Source organism: Pistacia vera, unplaced genomic scaffold (genome assembly GCF_008641045.1).
Source record: "Pistacia vera cultivar Batoury unplaced genomic scaffold, PisVer_v2 Contig405, whole genome shotgun sequence".
Classification (NCBI taxonomy): Eukaryota; Viridiplantae; Streptophyta; class Magnoliopsida; order Sapindales; family Anacardiaceae; genus Pistacia; species Pistacia vera.
The window spans coordinates 844,944-864,096 of NW_022196230.1; the positions used below are offsets into that span (position 1 = coordinate 844,944).

The following is a 19,153-nucleotide window of genomic DNA, read 5'->3' on the forward strand; positions in this document are numbered from 1 at the left end:
GGTCTTGGGTTCGAGTGGTGGGGGAGGCGAAAGAAATCCCTTAAAGGGGGGGGGGGGGGGGGGATATTCCTAGTGAGTTACGCAGAGTGGGCCTGAGTATAGGGGCTGATCAGTCGTGCCCACTGTGCAAATTGGGCCGTGACAATTAGTAACTGCATGACTAAGGACATTATACATTCAATCGGCTTCACATTTTTCTCCGCCATCTTATGAAGGAGTTCAACAACTTCTGGTATGTCATTATTCTTGAGGAAACAAAACATAAGCGTAATAAATGTAATTACATTTGGAGCACAACCGTTTTCCTCCATATATGACAACAACTTATTTGCCATTTCTAGTTGTCCATTTTTACACAACCCATTGATCAAAATGCTATATGTTACAACGTCTGGCACCATGTTTCCATGAAGAGAAAAATTTTGAAATAGGTCCTAAGCAGTTTCGAATCTCTCTATTTTACATAATCCATCAATGAGGGAATTCAAACCTTCAATGTTAACAGCAACCTTATTATTTACTAGAGCATTAAACATTTCCACGGCTTCCAAAACATATCCATTCTTGCAAAGTCCATTAACAAAAATGTTATATGTCCAAGAATCAGGAAAAGTATCGTTAAGTCGCATCTCACCAACTAAATTCCGTGCATCTTTCACCTTTTCTATAAGAAAAAAGCCAGTTAACAAGGTGTTATATGTAATCACATCAGGCCTAATTCCTTCTGAAATCATCTCTCGATAAAGACTAAGAGCTTCATTGACTTCTTTATTCTTGCAATACCAATTAATCAAAGTATTGTAGCAAACAACATCAGGTCTACACCCCTTTCTAGTTATAGAATCAAACAACTCCCTTGCATCACCAATTCTATCTACCAAGCAATAACCGTTTATAAAAATGTTGTAGGTATAAATGTTAGGAACCATACCTCTCTGAATCATATGTTTCAACAATAGTTGTCTGGCCTTCTCAACCAATCTAGCCTTACAAAGACCATCATAATACTATAAGTAACAACATTTGGCCTACAAATAACACCAGATTCTTTATTCCCATTGACCACCTCTTCAAGCAACTTAATGGCAACACTTACTTTCTTTGTTTTACACAATCCACCAATCAAAGTGTTGCAAGTGATTACATTAGGCCTACAACCAATAGTAATCATTTTCTTAAACAATTCCATTGATTCCATAATCTTTCACTCTACAACAGACCTTTAATCAAACAAGTAAATGTCACGGTATTTGGGCTAAAACCCAACGTCAAAATCACTCCAAAAACCGCATAACCAATAGAAACCCTTTCAATATTACATAACCAATTCATCAAAATATTCAAAGATATAAAATCTGGAGACAACCTAGTTGAATTCAACAGCTTATAAAGCGAAATCACTTCATAATAATGCTTCTTCTTAGCTAGTGCACTAAACAAAGTAGTGAATGATGAAATTGCAGAAATGGGTTTCATATTAATCATGTAATAAAAAAAGTACAATGCTTCATTCAGAGTAAAGCTACCTGATCAACAATTTTCTTCGAGGAATTTAGCAAGTGAGGATCGTTCAAGGGGTTTTTTGAAAGAATACGAAACTTCATTTTTGGAGCTTGAAGATGTGAGGTTGTGTAAGTGAGCTAACAAAAATAAAAAATTAACTTTCGAAGATGGGTTTTGAGAGATTGAAGACGAACGAAATAGGGATTTGAATCTCAAAGCCATGTATGAAGAGTGTTTTTGTGGGTCGTTTTTTCCAAAGTAAGGTCATTGCAAAAGGCAAATGCATTAAAGAGAAATGTTTTGACAAATTTCACAAACAACCTTTAAGGTTTTCAAAATTGCAAACTTATCTCAAGTATCGATCTTTCCTATTCAAACCACCTTTATGATTTCAAAGATTATTCACTTGAATGTTAAAAATGTATATCCACCTTTAGGTGTTTTTCGGTTTGCGGTGGTTTTCTACTAAATCAAAAATTATCCAGTTGATCAAACAAACCAATTTATATAAATATTCAAATTTACCTTCTTTTTTTTTAATAAAATTATAAGATTTAAATAAATCATGCTATTGAACTTTGTATTTAATTTACAATGATATATAAATTTATTTCTTCTTCAAACTTTTAAATATACCAAAATCAATATTATTTACTAAAGCATGAAACATTTCCACTTCTTCCGAAACACATCCATTCTTGCAAAGTTCATCAATGGAAATGCTATGTGTCCAAGAATAAGGTAAAACCATTAAGTTGCATCTCACCAACTAATTTCTGTGCATCTTTTACATTAGCTTTAAGAAAAAGGCAAATTAACAAATTGTTATTTATAATCACATTAGGCCTAATTCCTTATAAAGTCTTCTCTTGATAAAGACAAAGAACTTCGTTGACTTCTTTATTCTTGCAATACCATCTGATTAAAGTATTGTAGCAAAAAACATTAGGTCCATATTCCTTTCTAGTTAAAACTTCTTCATTTATAAGATCAGTTTTTATATTGTTTATTAGAGACTATTATTAGAGGTGTGCCACGAGGCAGTGAAGTCGAATTTGAAGTTCATTAGAGACTATACTTCCAATAATAGATGGAATCAATTAGAAGAGAAAAACATTTTATAGCTATAAGACGTTTCTATTCTAATTTTTCAACGCATCATATTTTGCAAGAGAATTAATGAAATATGGATAGAATCTTGAAATTTTCTCTCAATGTTTTGACATGCTAATTCTTTCAATTAATTTCTCTTATTCAATGGTAGAGGAAGTTTGAGTAGATGCTCTAGAGCCAATCAATTATTGTAGAATTGACTCTTTGAAATAATGTTCATTAATTAATAATAAAAGGCATTTTATTCTATATCGTATAAATCATTATTATTGCAATATGTATTGATATATGTCCTCAGAATGGTAGAACCGTGACGAGGGTATCAAGTGTTTCAAATATTGATAGTGAGAACCCTATGAGTACATATGGTGCCCATTCTAGAAACGTCCGTAGCCCTAGTATTATTCTGGAGTAAGGGCATAAATAATACGGTAAGGCTATCATAGTGTTGAACAACCCTGTCGAAAGGCAGTGACTGATCTCACTTATCAAGGTTGTTTGGTGACAACCTGGTGCAACACATGGGTGCTTGTTGTAGGCAGATATACCGCAGCAAGTTCACTGGACTAACCCACCAGAGGATTCCATGGGATGGTAACCCCAGTGTCTATGGAACAAATCCTCTAACGAATGGTAGTGCACGTGATCCTTAGACTTGAGATCACCGGAGCGCCTTGTGCACCGATTGGTGTAGTTTGACACTAGCCTAATGCAGTTCTTTTCAGAGCTGTCAATACGGTAGTGATTGGCTGCATCAAGGAGTGTATCAAGACTATGGTGGATAGACAGAGGATTCATCACTCCCGGGTATGGGAGAAGTTATCTCACAACACAATTCAATATATGGCAATGACACTAAAACTGTGGCCACAGTGGGATTGAGTTGTTGCTCTATCCAGATTATAATACAGGTCATTGGTCTAGAAACTGAATACATAATATCGAGAGTAACTGAAGGTTGACACTATTTATATGCCTTCGTCTCGTCAAGATAACGTATGATGAAAGGATTGAATTGTACGATAACCATATCGTTGATAGTTAGCTACTTTGTTGAATCCGAATCTATCGAGTGGCCATGATGCCTTGCTAGGGGCCAATATTGGTCTGTGTATTAGTGAGACGATTAATTGGTGTTAATCATGATACTATACACTACTGGTATGATGAGCAACCTATGGGTCACACACATAGAAGATAATTTAAGACTCAGTAATTAATAATGGCGTTTTCATCTTTTTTGGTTAAAGGGTATTTTTGTAATTTCATAATGCAATTAAATTTGCTGAGGTCGTAGCCTTTTATTTAATTTGTTAGGAAAAATTAAATAAGTGAAATTACATTTAAATATGTGTTAGCATATATTTAAATAAATTATCATTATTGTTAAATATTAATATATATATATATATTAATTCATTTTAATTGAAGATAATGATGAATTAAAATAAATATCTAATTGGGAGTGTTTGGTAACATGGGGTGTTAGGGTTTGAGCCCAAGCCTATTCCATATGGGAATAGGGGAATTAAAATATTACTATAAAAAAAACTTTAGTTGAAAAAGGTAAAGTTATTCATTCATCACTATTTCATTGAAAAGAAAGAAAAACACAGCCCCCAAATCTCTCTCCCATGACAGTTTTGGTTTTGCCTAAAATCAAATACATTTCATTTTTCTTTTTGTTTCTGAAGGCTAAGGAGGATCTAGCAAATCCCTCCTTAGTTCTCTGCGATTGTCTTCGTGTGGACTACGTGGGTTCGATCCTACACATGGGTCGGTAGCAAAAACGTTCATTGACAAATTTGGAGGAGCCTCTAAACGTGTGTATGTTTCTTAAACCTTGAACTGATTTTTTTCTGCAAATTTGATTATTTTGTATAAACTGTGATTTTTGTACTCGGATCTTGGTTCTAAGGAACGATCCATGTAGTTTATGTTTCTTGTTTTCCGCTGCGTAACTGGGTTGTTCACTAACAGAGGATGTATCAATATGTATTTATTTAACATTCGTTTGTTTTTTATTGATTAAATTTTCCATCTTCTCCTCTTTGTTTTTATGAACCACAAATTTTATGAGATAATTTTAATCATGTTTAATCATGATGCTCATACAAGCCAAGTTAATTTCAAGGGAATTCATAAATTTTAATGTTAAGTATTTAAAATGAGTGTTTGCTTATTGATTAAAATTTTCTTATGTCAATCGAGAACACAACTACTATTGTAAATTCAATAATGCTTAATCAAAATTATTACTATTAATTTAATCTCCTTTATAAAAATATTATTTAAGTGCAAAACATTTAACTTTAAGTATGCATAAACTGATTACTTATATTAAAAGCAAGAAAGACCACAAGAAATTGAAATTATAACTAAATTTCAACAACAATTTTGTTGATAAACAACTTGACCTAAAAGCTTAAGCTGAAAAAGGTATTAACGCTGTAAAGGCATCTTCATGTGTTACATATCCAAGCCAAATTCAGACGAGAGACCAACCCAAATTAGCAGGATTTAATACATGAGAGATTCAAATCATGACCTCCACTTTAATATCTGTTGTGTGTGATTTTGTCGTAACTCGAAAGAAGTTGACTTGTGTCCTTAACACTTTATGATACTATGTAATGTTCTACATTAGCTTATCCGCAACGTGCACTAACCATGGAACAACGTTAAATCCTATTCATGGGGATTATGTAAATATTCCATTCCGAAAATAGAAAGTGAAACATTAGATCTTTTTTGAAGATTGGTACTAATTCATGATCTAACATGTAACAAGCGAAAACCTCATTCTCGATTCTACGAGAAATTTTATGAAGCATCCAATAGAATCATGAAGAGTCTAAGTGAAACAAACATAATCATATGAGATATGGATATTCATTCAAAACAGACAATAAAATGAATATATGTGGCGGAAATTTAATCGGGCGAGCATACAATGATATTTTCATATTCTCCTCAGACATTTTCCAAACCAAAGACATTTTTTTCATTTTCAACAAGTATGAGATCAAGGCCATTGTTGTTTCAATACACAAACCCATAGTGCTCTAGTGTTCCATCTTTCTAATTAGGATTCTCATCTATGACAAATAGAAAAGGGGCATAAACTTGACATATATAGAATAAAATTTACAAGAAGTTACTGATATATATTTCGTCCCAAACAGGTATCGTTTGTCATAATTGTGTTTACAGAAACATATTAAGGCAAAACCTTATGTCTTTTATAAGAAAAAAAAAAAAAAACTAAAGCAGGTGAGCGCATACTTTGTCTAATACATATCCTACCATGGGGCAAACCTCTCTGCAACTTAGAAAATAGTAAAATTTTGGTTTGTGGTTTTTGGCTTCCTGCGAAACCCTGCAAATGCCAGAAGTTTTTGCATATTTATAGATAAGTGTTTTCCCCACTATTAGTCACATGAGTAGAGAATCATATTTATATAAGTGGTCGTTGGTCATAATTAGGTTTATAGAAACTATTAAGGCAAAACCTTATGTTTTTTATAAGAAAAGAAGTTTGTCAATTACTGTGCTATTCTAGTTAACATGTAACATGTACCTAAGGAACAAACCTCACTTCTTAAGGATCATTTCTCTGAACTCATTATTTCACTTCGGCTTCTCATCTTCCACTCCCTGCTTTTGAATTTGTCGAGGGACACCAAGTGTCTGACATTCCTTGGCATTGCAAATGTGTTCCTCCCCTTCGCTGAATGTTATCACTACTTTATTAGCAGCAAGTGTGGTGCTTTAGACTCCCTGAAAGTCTGATTACTACTTGCGCTGCCATTTAACCCAAAGGAAGAAAATGAAAGTAGAAGTAAAACAACATCTATAACTGTATTGAACACAAACAAACATCACAAGTAATAAACAAGATAAACACAATTCACTACCTACCATGTTCTCCAAAGGCCCCATGACTGGCAGAATCCTTTCTCTTTTGCTGCGGATTTTATCTTACAATGCTCCTTCTTCCAAGAAACTTTGTTTGTTCTTTCTTACAACTGCAGCAAGGTGTGCATCATCGGCAAAATCCACATATGCCAGGCCCTTCAAAATCGATCAGAGTATATTATAAATTAGTATGCAACAGTCCAACATATGCCCTACAGTTAAAGGCAAGCTGGAATTGGGTAAATCGTATGGGACTATGGTTAGTCTCCTAAGCATATCCCTTGCTATCAAAATAAAAAAAAAATATTCTCTTAGACAAGTTAGACTCTTTATACTTAAAAAATTAAGCAAGTTTACCATAATTATGGAATTCAATCTTTCTTCAAGTTATTTGAGACTACATAATCGTCTCTGAAAGGACATTCATGTTAAAACCAAAGCGTAAGAACTAAATTATTTATTTACTGATGGAAGGAAGAAATCAAATTGAAGTTTCAATGAGCACCCTTGAGAAATTTGATCAAAGACAATGGACTGCATTAGTAGTTTGTATTCCCTTGAAGCATCAGCCATGCTGATTTCCCTGAAGCATTAAAACTAGTTTTCTTAGGGCTATTCCGTGGTACAGTCCACATTATGCATACATATGTTGAATTTAAAGGTCAGGCATGTTAATAAGGATTTGACTATAAGATCGATGTGCACGGGAAGGTCCAGTGGATAGCTCCCTTTTTCATTTGAAGCATAAAGCACAAGAACATTGACAAATAATGATGAGAGAAACAGAGTCATACCTTGAATTTTAGTGAACTTATCCTGTAGAATTCAACAGATTCAACCCCAACAACATCGCTAAAGAATTTTTTCAATCTTCAGAAGTTGCTTGAAAAAAATTTAAAACCATCGAATTATCTCCCTGTATTCGCCTATCCAACGTTAAAAAAGAATAAAAGGCATCTCTCTCGAAGTGCGAGAGAATCTCTACTTGCCCTAAAGTTAAGGTTTGATAAAAATGCAGTACACTTGTCAATGTATCCTTTGGCTCTTCCAGTAGTGGGGTCTTTGATGTGCTGGTCATTTGGATCTCTTCAAATTTGGTTTTTGCTTCTTCTACTTCGTTTCCTTTAGCTAAGTTCTGTGCTCGTCTCTTTTCTTTCCCATGCACTTTGTTTTGGTTTTGGGCAGTATTTTTCTGCCGCTTAGCTGGAGACTGTTCATCAGTCATGTTCGAATCTGTTTTTCTCTTTCCATTAACACTTTTCTTATGTGACTTCTCTTTCTGATCTATTAGTTCAAGAATAGATTTGGCTTCCTGTTGTAACCTAAATAATTGTAGCTCTTCCAAGCGGGGTGTAACATGAGAAAGGGAACAAAGACAAGCATCTTTACGCATTGAGTTAAAATAGCAAGGATTGCATACATTCAATAAATACTAAGCAGATGTATCATAATTCAGTGACATCTTTAACAATGTTACGTAACAACTTGACTTAAAAGCTTAAATTGATAGTTAAGCATCCAACAACCATGCTTAAAATTTAACACAATCTCATGTGATGAACACCCACAATCACAACCATAAGTATAACATAAATAAAAATACAAATTTGTAATCTAAATATGAGCCTATTAGATATAAATTTTAAATAGCGTTTTATTTTCGAAAATAAGGGATATAAGGAATTTTATGAAAATATGTTTTTATTAAAATAAGTTGAAATGTTTTCAAGACAATGTTATTGCATAGAATCCTAAAAATTAGTGTAAAATTAGAAAACAAGAAAAATATCATTTCTCAGTCTTTATATAGTTTTTTTTTAAAAAAAATTTTGAATACCAAATATATTTTCAAATATTTAAAATATTGAGATAAAACTTTTAAAAATTTTAATTGTAACTTAGTTTTTCAAGTTATCACTTAAACTAAAAATTTAAACAAATAGGCAATGATCCACCAGTAGTATTTAAGCTCTCACAAGAGAGAAGCAAAGAGTTCATAATATGTACAAAGGCACATAAAAACTACTAACGTGGCACATTTTAGTCAAACACATATGGTTACCAATAAGGCAGACATCGCAACCAGCTAAAATATTATTAGTTAAACACTTAAATTGTTTTTTTAATAAATCTATACGTACTAATTCTCAATAGCAATGCAAATGAATCATACACATTAGACTGAACAAAGAAATGCGTGATTAATTGGCACTTCAAACAAATAAATTAAAACTGCAGTAGGAATGTGAACCTTCTGTGCAGCGTGGTCAAAATCTTCAAGTGTCTCGTATTCCCTCTCAAAATGCAACCAGTTTTGGCATATGTCCTGAATAACTCTGTTTTTTAGGAAAAGAATTTATCAACAAATCCAAAAGGTAGTACATAACAATTGAAGAAAGTCACCTTGGAGTTGTGGACCCTAAACAATATTTTCAATATCATTAAATCAAGAAGCAAGAATTGTCAGTAACGTTAGATGATATAGTGAGATCATCAATGAGATCATATAATATGAATGGGAGTGGGAGTGGGAGCAGAAGCAGAGAGTTGGGAAACAATCCGATTAAATATAGTAAGGCCAATCAAGATAAGATGAAAATAACAAGGTTAACTTTATCAAACTAAACCCTAAACTAATCATAATAAAGAGAGAACTTAGATAACTTTATGATAAGTCATATAAATTATTTACATCAACAAGTTTTATTTAACCTATAGCATATTTTGACATGAAACTCGGAAAGTAAAGCTGGAACTAAGAAACTTTTCTTCAAACATATTGGAAAAAATAAGCCAAGTGGAAAAAGATATCAGCCTATTGTGTTTCAAAAACTACTCTGCTAACTATGGTTTAAATGTGATTGCTTCATATATGCCACAATTTCATCAGAGTATCAGTTACTCTAAAGTTTGAAGTTAAAAAAATAAACGTCATGGATTTTCAACTAGCATGATCCTCAGAGATACCATCATATATCGTTTTCGTATGATTTGGAAAAATTATTCAAAATGACATATTAAACCATTGTGATTCTGGTGCCCGAGTAACAGGTCGACCTATTGCAAGGCTACTCTCTAAAAATATTATCAGCTACAGAGCATGATTTTATGTTAAGAGTTCAAAATATCTCCATAAATTGCCCTCCTTGATAAACAACATTTTAACAACCTGACTTAAGCCATTTGTCTGTTTCAACTTCCATCAGCAACAAAAAGAGAATAAAGAAGAAATGTTTGCATTGCAGATGACAAATATCAATTGATTAAATAAGCGCACGTATCTACTAAAGCGACAATTTTCCCAAAAAAAAAAAAAAAATGAAAGGAAGAGAAAAAACCAGTTTAAAAACTTTCAAATTCAAATCTTGTCCATAAATCAATCTAGAATAATTGAAAGCACAGTATGTAAATGTATAAGAACCTGTCCCACTAAATATTTTACTGTAGCATCTCCTGTAGATAGCACCTAGCTTCATTTAGATGTCCCAATTCAATTTCCATAGAATATAACCTTGACTAGACTTCCAACATTGGCCCGCTGCCAGACACAAAAGCAAGTTACGGAAAAAAATACAAAGATGATCATAAATCAATCATATTGAACTATACAGGATAAGAAAGAGAAAAAGTGAATGGCCAAACCAGGCTCTCCCAAAACCCCCAGTTGCAACTTGATCTTTTCCCAAATTTAGTTCCAATGAGCCCATAAGCATACAAATGCACAAACCATTTGTATTCTTCTCTGTTGAGATAAGTAATCAGACGCCCGCTGAAGGAAGAAACTTCACTGTTAAGTATTCAAGTATTATATACATCCAATCATACAAGGCCTACAATTTCGATGGTACACTAAAGAGACATCAGGCTAATTGTTTATAAACACAAATATTGAAAACAGCCATTATACAACAACATATACTAGTTGAATATGACATGCCAATTTTATAAATCACAGCATAAAGATATCTTCCGTGCATGCAACTCAATGTTGAATGAGAAATGTTTTAGCAAGGACACTATTCCATGACAAAACTAACAAAGTTAACAATCTAGCAATTAGCAAAAGCCTCTTGGAATCGAGAGTCATCACTGTAACTTCTACATAAATGGTCATAATGGTACTATAACCACTAAATGAAGTAAATTAAAAGACTTTTCTTTAGAGTCTAAGGGTAGAACACTTGGTACACATTCGTAAGAGATCTATGCTTGGACCTTGAAATAGTAGACTAGCTACAAGGTCACATTTCTTCATCTAAAATTCACCATGAATAGAGCATCTACAAATGTCTTTGAGAAGCTTCAAGTTCTTGACATCGGTGAAAAGCATTTTTAACAGGAAAAATGAACAGTATACATATGCGAACCTGAAATGTTTCCTTATCATGAAAAATTCATGCATCCTCTTCTGCTCCAAGCAAAAGGATTCTTCGTCTCAAACCATCCCTCAAGTGAGAATAAGTTAGGTGCTGAAACATAGAGGATCCAATTACAAAGATCTTTAATGCATAAACGTAGATGAAAATATAACAAGTTACAAAGAGTAGTAAGTCAAGCGTGCAAATTAGAGAAAAGATATCTTTCCTCCTTAATGGTCGAAAAAGTGCATAGAAGGGACTTCTCAAAGACTTGAATATGTATAAAAAATCTTTTTAAACAAGAGTAAACCTCTATATTTGTAAAAGGAGCATAATGAAATTCCACAATAAAGTTTGTGAAACTTCATTGCTTTTAAGCTGCTTATAACAATCTCTCATAGTTCTCACAGAAGAAGGGTAACAACTTAAGCTTACAGTAGATATCTCTTTCTCAGGTGCTCGGCTGTAACAACTGTTTAACTAGTACAATGCATGCATAATAATGATAGAAAATGGGCCAAAAATTTTCTTTTATTATAGTAATAAGTCTTTTATACACAAAGCGCATCATTTACAAAAAGCCATTTCAAAGACAAAAACAGGGAAACAGTGTAGCTATTGCTCCTCGCTTTGCCGACGCCCCTCGACGCATCATCACCTAGATCCTACATCCACAAAGGAAATAACGGGTGAGCACAAAAATGCTCAGTATAAACCCTCTATCTGTTTATCCCCGTATGTATTTCTCTAATTTTTCCTCACACTTTTCTGTGTTTTACTAAACGTCATGGCTCATCTTACCGGAGGTACGGCCGATGGCGTTCACACACCACCATCTCACTCTTCATGACTGTCAGGTGGAGTTCACACAGTACCAACCCGTTCTTAGTGACTACCGAGTGGGGATCACGAAGCACCTACGGTTTCATAACTATCGGGTGGAGACCACACAAACACCTACCTGTTCCTCATGACTTTTGGGTGACGATCACAAAGCATCAACCTGTTTCTAATAACTAACGGGTGACGATCACAAAGCATCAACCCGTTTAATAACTATCGGGTGGCGATCACAAGCATCAACCCGTTTCTAATACCTGTCGGTGGTGTCACAAAGCATCAACCGTTTCTAATACTCTTCTTATTCACTCTACTCTAGCACTTCTCATTTTTCTCTACCCTTAGAGTAGTTGCATCCACAAAGTTCTCTCTCATAGAGCAAGTGCATACAACAAGTTTCCTACTCTTTCTTAAGTCACTTCTCAATGCACAATTAATCCTATGGATGGTTCATCTCCACTAATGCACTTATGAAATGCCAACATGCAATGTCAAGAATTAAGGTTCACTAACTCATACTCAACCTCTATTAGGCATTTCATCAAACAACTCAAGTGCATAACAAAACTCTACTATAACAATAATCTATGTCTTTCTCTAACCTCCAAAATGGGAAAAAACCTCCTCACATAGCCATAATTCCTGCCATAGAATAGCACTTCCAAAAAGGATTTCTCAGTATCCTTCATCCATCCAAACTACATTTCAACCCATATCTCACTTCTCACAATTGAAGTGTATGAACAACCACAAGCAATAACAATCTCCATTTAAAACTCAATAACATAGCATGTAACATGTATATAACATACATCAATAATTGCTATTAAAACCCTAATCAAGAAAATTGTCAAATCTCAACTTGGGTTGGATTACTTACTTTTTTATGGAGAATCTCACTAGCTCTTCATTTCTCTTGGTTTGCTTGACTTTTTCTCTACTCTTTAACAAATGAACAAAAACCCTCAATATTCAATATACTCAAAATCTCACAAAACTTCACATCCAAAGCAAGAATCCTTACCTTAGATGCCTTAGATGTTTCTATTTCTACCCCAAATCACTCCAAAAGCCCTCTAAAAATCCTTGAACAAATGAAAGAGAATTTGAGAGGAAGTAAGAAGAGGAGTGTGGGACGGAGAAGAAGATGAAGGTTTGCAATGACTTAATTCCTTTAATGAATTTATGCACAAGCATCCCCTTTTGCCCTTACTCTTCCTTGGAATTCCATCTATATCCTTTGATTCATTACAACACACCCCCATTCAATCTATTCTCCATGAAAATTCCTTACATATTACTCCCCACTTTTCCTACTAATTAGGGGTAGAATGGTCAAATTGCCCTTAGGGAAGAAAATATCTAAAACTTAACAAACATTTGGGTCGGCCCGTCGCCGCAGCAAAGAATATTATGTCACCGCGGCGAAACTGTCCAGCAGTTTCCCGAGGCTTCAACACCTCTTCGCCGCGGCGAAGATTCTTCTTCGCCGCGGCGAAGATTCTTCTTCGCCTCGGCGAAGCCTGGAACACTGAACTTCTTCTATTTCAACCAATTTCAGGGCAAGTATTCAACATAACACTCAATCAAAGGTCAATCAAACAATAATACTAATAAACCAACTCAAATAAGAGCAAAAGAAGAAACATTAGCTACGTACCTCAAGTGGGGCGTTACATCGGTAACGTTCCAAAGCAAGCAAAGATTGAACCCAAGGATCACCAACCCAAGGACAATTTTTCCTAACCTTGGAATGAACATCCCACACAATATTTCCTGCCTGAAGGAAAAAAGAGATGATCAATTGCTAAAATTACAAATACCTAGAACATAAAGAATTGAAAAGAGAAAATATGAGTGAAACCTTCAAGGTTTTATCCAAATAGTGAGTATAACCAAGCCAGAGATCACTTGATACAGGAAACTCAGTAATAGCACGTTCATAGAGAAGTTGAACACGGGCTGGATCTCCAGAAGACTGTTCAAACTTCAAGTAGATCTGCAAAAAATTCAAATTAAAATAATAGTATTAACACTTTAACGAAGGGAAGGAAAAAAAAAGGTAACCTATTGCCACATTGCAAGTTCTTATACAACCCCCCACCCTCAAGAAAAGAAGAAGAAGAAGAAGAAGAGAAGATCTATAGTTTACATGAACTGATTACTTATATTAGAAGCAATAAAGACCATAAAAAATTGAAATTATAATGAAATTTCAACAGCAACTTTGTTGATAAACAACTTGACCTAAAAGCTTAAGCTTGAAAAGGTAAGGGCACAACAATGATATTTAGCTTTGTAACAGGCAACTTCACATGTTACATTGATAAGAGCTTGAAAGTATATATTGTTTTAGTGATTTAATTGGATTACTTTTGCAAAAATGTGTTTAATTTGTTTAATTTGAATTAATTATTTCATAAATACCTTTTATGGGATCACAGGTGTATTTTGAGTATTTTCAGGTTCAAACCGATATTTGAAAGAAAAATAATGATTTTGATGGAATTTGTGACAAGTAGGAACAAATGGTGCAAGAATCGGAGTTGAAACGAGAACGTTGTGACGCGTTTAAGATACAATGTAAAATCTGGAAATCTTTCAAGATGAACATGCTTCGATGTTTCTGTCATAACTTGAGCTGTAGAAATCGGAATATGACGATTCTTGTGGCGTTGGAAATATTATTCAGAGAGATAAAAAGTCCATGTTGATTACTTTACCAAATTCTAGAGATCACAGACTCATTGGATAGGGAGAACTATCATCGTAGTGACTATTCTTATCGCCGCAGCGATGGGTCACGGGCCTGTTTGGGCTATTTTATTCTCCTAGTCTGAATCTGAATGGGTTAAGCATTTAAATTCTTTCCTAAGTAACCTCCAAACCCTAGCACTATAAATTAGGGTCTTTAAGTAGTTTTTGGGAGATTAGAGAAGGAGAAAAGACGACTACTATTTTGGAGATCGGAATTCTTGCAGTTCTCGTTAGCCAATTAGAGAAGTTTTTCTATTTTTCTTTCTTGAACTCATGTTATTGAATACAATGGTTGTTTTTATTACTTCAATTGTGAACTAAATCCCTTTTCTAGGGCTAAAGATGTAGCCCAATTTATGAATATGCATTGACATTATTGTTGTTGATTTTATATTGAGCAGTAATTCTAAGTTTTATTATTGTGTGTAATGCTTTCAATTCTCAAGGGCCCGAGAGTTGAATGATTTTATGGGTTGGGTTGAGATTGAGAGATGAAACCTGATTAGTCTAAGGTAATAAAACCATAGATTGAGCGAACTCTAGAGATAGGTTACCGCGATCTGTGAGGCTTTGGTAAATTCCATAGAACTTAATGATCTCTTAGCTTCTAAATCCAACTTAGAGATATTTTGGGTTGTTGCTTAAGGGTTAATTTGCTAATTATTTGAGAGCAATTTAGTGGAATATTAGGGAGTTTGGCCTTTAGAATAAGCTTAATTAGGTTAGCAATAATTGTCAATGTATAGGATTAAATTGGTGTGAAATATGTGCCCTAGGTTTAGTCATATTGATTTGTTTACCATAGTATTAATAAAATTCTGCCTTTGTTTAACTTTTAGTTTGTTTTCTTTTTCATTAAATTCATTCTTAAAATTCTATTTCATCAAATAGTAACAAAATTGACTAGTTTGGTAAGGTAGGTAGTTCTCTTGGGATTCGACACTCATTTACTCGAGCTTTATTACTTGCAAGATTTCTTACACTTGCGAATAGCCTGTCAAGTTTTTGGCATCATTGCCGGGGAACTATTTCATTTTACCAATATCAATACGAAATATTTAGTTGCTAATTTGATTTGTTTTATTTTTGCTCAGAAATTAATTTTAATTTTAATTTAATTTTGTTTTGTTTGTTCCTTTTAGTTAGATCTTAGAGGGCTTACATTCAAAAGGTGGTGGTGATCTTAATCCCTTAGACCTTAAAATCGAGAGAACAATCTGACAGTTAAGAAAAGTGATGGAAAGCAACAACTATATGATGCCTTCGGGATGGAATTTTTCAAGGAGAGTAGCAGGAGTTCATGAATTAGATTTAGACAATTACACTGCTTTGGCTGCTCAAGTTTAAACTATTCAACAACAATTGGGTACTGCACTTAAATTTAATGCTATCAAGTCTTCTACTTCAGTTTGTGAAATTAGAGATTGCCAAAGAGGAAGTCCGTTTGCACAACTAGAACACTTCAATTACGTCAACAACTTCCAAAGAAGGCAAGGGAATCCATATTCCAACAATTATACCCTAGCATGGCAGAATCATCCTGATTTCTCTTGGAGCAACAACAACGATCTTACGCCACCTCGTGGTTATCAAGCTTAAGAGAAGGAATCAATTTTGGAAGATGTGCTTACCAAGTTCATTGAAGAGACAAGCAAGAGGTTTGAGAAGACTGACATCCTTGTCCAAAATCAATCAGCCTCTATTAGGAACCTTGAGACTCAAATTGGGCAAATTCATAACATATTAGTAGGAAGAGTTCAAGGAGTTTTGCCAAGCGATACAGAGAAGAATCCTAAGGAATAAGCGCATGCAATCACCCTGAGGAGTGGAAGAACTTTGGAGAATTCAGAGGATGAAAAATAGAAGCAAGAACAAGATAAAGATTTTAAGGACGATTGTCGTGGCTATGATACTGGTCGCCGCGGCGAGCGTGAAAATATGGAGAAGATCGTCGGCATGAAGGATGATCACCGAGGCGATGATACTAGTGGCTGCGGTGATCATGAAGCAGCTCCCAAATCGTCAGAATTTTCAACGCATCGCCGCGGTGATGAATCCAGTGGCCATTTTGAGTGTGAATCTAAGCATAAACTTTCTTTGAGCCATACAAACCTTCCGTACCCACAACGTTTGAAGAATCAGAAGCTTGATAAGCAATTTGGTAAGTTTATTGATATGTTTCGAAGTTTGCATATTAATATTCCTTTTGTTGATATGTTGGAACAGATGCCAAAATATGCAAAGTTTCTAAAGGAGATCCTCACACACAAGAGTAAATTCGAGGAACACGAAAAAGTTATGTTAATGGAGGAATGTAGTGCACTGATTCAAAAGAAACTACCACCTAAACTACGAGATCCAGGGAGTTTTACTGTCCCTTGTATTATTGGTAGTTGTTATTTTAATAAAGTTTTATGTGATTTAGGGGCAAGTATAAATTTAATGCCATTTTCTATGTACAGGAAACTTGGATTAGGAGAAGTGAAGCCAACCATTGTGTCTCTCCAATTAGCTGATTGATCAATAACATATCCAAGGGGAGTGGTAGAAGACGTCTTGATTAAGGTAGACAAACTACTTTTCCCAGTAGATTTCATAGTGTTAGACATGGAGGAAGATCGGGAAATGCCTTTAATCCTAGGACGACCTTTTCTAGCCACAGGTAAAGCATTGATAGATGTTCATCAAGGGAAACTAATCTTAAGGGTAGAAGATGAGCAAGTAGAGTTTAATGTTTTTGATGTTAAGAAGCGTCCATCCAACTTAGAGACATGCTTTGAGATCAGTGTCCTTGATAATATAGTGAATAAAAAATTAGAAGAAAACTATCCTAGTTCACCTCTAGAGAATTGTTTAGTCAACTCTAGGACTATGGAGGTTGACTTTGAGAAGGTAGATGAACAACGATTAAAGCCCTATGTGAATGGTGAAATTAAGGATATGAGGGCTTGGATTCTCCTAGATGATCCGGATTGAAGAAAATGAAAAGTCAAGCTTACAACTTTAAGCAAGCGCTTTTGGGAGGCAACCCAAGCTTTTTATTTTTATTTTATTGATTATGTGTTATTTTTGCAGGTGTTAATTTTCAAGTATGTTTATTTATTTATTTTTTTTTTTTTTTGTTTAGTGTAAATAATTTTGATGTTGTGTTTGTTTCTCTAAATTCATAAATTTAACACGTGATGTGTGTTTCCAATGAGGTGCACTGCAAGCTTCTTTGTTTTGACAGAATTAAAAGGCAATAATGGAATGAAACGAGTTGGTGATCGAATTGTCACGCGTATTCGCACTTCACTATTGCAAAAGGGGGTAGCTTTTCTTTTTCTCTTTTTTCTTTTGTTTACATTTGTACATTGAGGACAATGTTGATTTTAAGGTTGCGGGTAGGAATTTGCACGTTTGTGCAAATTATAGACATATGGATTTAGGGAGCAGATTTTTTTTTTCTTTTATAGTTTTTTTTTTGTTTTTTTTTGTTTTATTGTGTGAGTTTTTTTTTTCTCTTGGATTAATTTATATGTCTATGATAGGCATATGATTGCAATAACATGTAACAAGTAGAGGACATTAATTTTTGCATTTAATTATGGATGATTGTGAATTTTAATGACATTTAGTTTGAGACCCTAGCGGTTTGTGGATTGAAAGTGGTTAAGTTTACTTACTTAGAGATGTTTTATGTGTGAATATTTCATGGACATTTTTGCGATCTCAACAAACTCTAGAACTTATTTGATAACCACTTGAGGCGAAATCCTAGAGTTCACATCACTTAGGAAATGATTTAGGCTGTTTTTGGACCGATTGAGCCTTTCAAGCCGACCCTTTTCATTGTCATTGCTAGTTAACCCTTTGAGCCCTTTAAACACAATTTAACCTTCTTTTTCTTTCTTTGAACTTAATTTTTACCCTACCCTAATTATGAGCCTAAAACACAATCCTACGCATTTTATCCTTAAGAGACTTAATTGTTATTCAAGCTTAGTACGAGTATTAGTGAGGAAGTGTAGTTTTGCCACAACCCAAGTTTATGTGAAGAAATTGGTTGGGGGTTGTGGAGTGCTTATAGATACTTTCTTCTTATTATTGTTGTAAAAAAAAATGAAAAAAAAAAAGAGGAAAAAATTAAAAAATTAAAAGAGAAAGAAAAGAGAAGTGGGCATTGAAAAGCATTGTGAAGATTTGGAATTATACAAATGAGTTTATATTACTGTCAAAAAGAAAGAGCTCGATAAAGGTTGGGAAGCTACTGAGTGACAAAGGGAAGTGTTTTTGTACGATAGTAATAAGAATGAATGAAAATTAAGTCTCTTAACTTGATTTTTGTTAATTTCCCTTTTCATTCCTTCATGAACTCATGCCCTAGCCTAATGTTACAACATTTACAAAGACCTATTGATCCAAGGTAATGTGAAATTCTACATTAGTGGTGAGTGGTTTGAAAAGTGAGCCTATGGAGTTTGATTCCATGATTCACATATAAGTCATAACCCGAATACTGAGATCAAAATTTTGTTCATGAATGTTATGCATAAAACCATCTGGGTTTGTAGACTAATGGTTTGTGGTTGTATGGATGTTTTAGGGTTGATAACGAAAATGGAATTGACGTTTGCATTGTCTGTGAGTTTAGGTGATTTTTAATCATTCTATTTGTTTTGTGT

The 19,153-nt window shown here is 34.2% G+C and overlaps 1 protein-coding gene across 1 annotated transcript; it reads right to left on the reverse strand.

Moving 5' to 3' along the window:
- Positions 1 to 434: 434 nt before the first annotated feature.
- On the reverse strand, positions 435 to 7,759 carry LOC116142115 (pentatricopeptide repeat-containing protein At1g62680, mitochondrial-like). The gene is made up of 4 exons (XM_031427562.1): positions 7,556 to 7,759; positions 6,602 to 6,690; positions 998 to 1,151; positions 435 to 773 (listed from the first exon to the last, which is right to left on the reverse strand). The coding sequence occupies exons 1-4, from the start codon at positions 7,757 to 7,759 to the stop codon at positions 435 to 437; spliced, it is 786 nt and encodes a 261-aa protein (XP_031283422.1).
- Between the last annotated feature and the right edge of the window lie 11,394 nt (positions 7,760 to 19,153).

Bases quoted from the DNA above. Each gene is read 5' to 3' on its own strand.
- LOC116142115 (XM_031427562.1), bottom strand. From the start codon at position 7,759: ATGACTGATGAACAGTCTCCAGCTAAGCGGCAGAAAAATACTGCCCAA. The intron at 6,691-7,555 runs GTACTGCATTTT...TCGATTTTGAAG, and splicing joins CAAAGGATACATTGACAAGT to GGCCTGGCATATGTGGATTT. The intron at 1,152-6,601 runs GTAAGATAAAAT...TATTGGTTGTAG, and splicing joins TTCTTGGAAGAAGGAGCATT to GCCTAATGTAATCACTTGCA.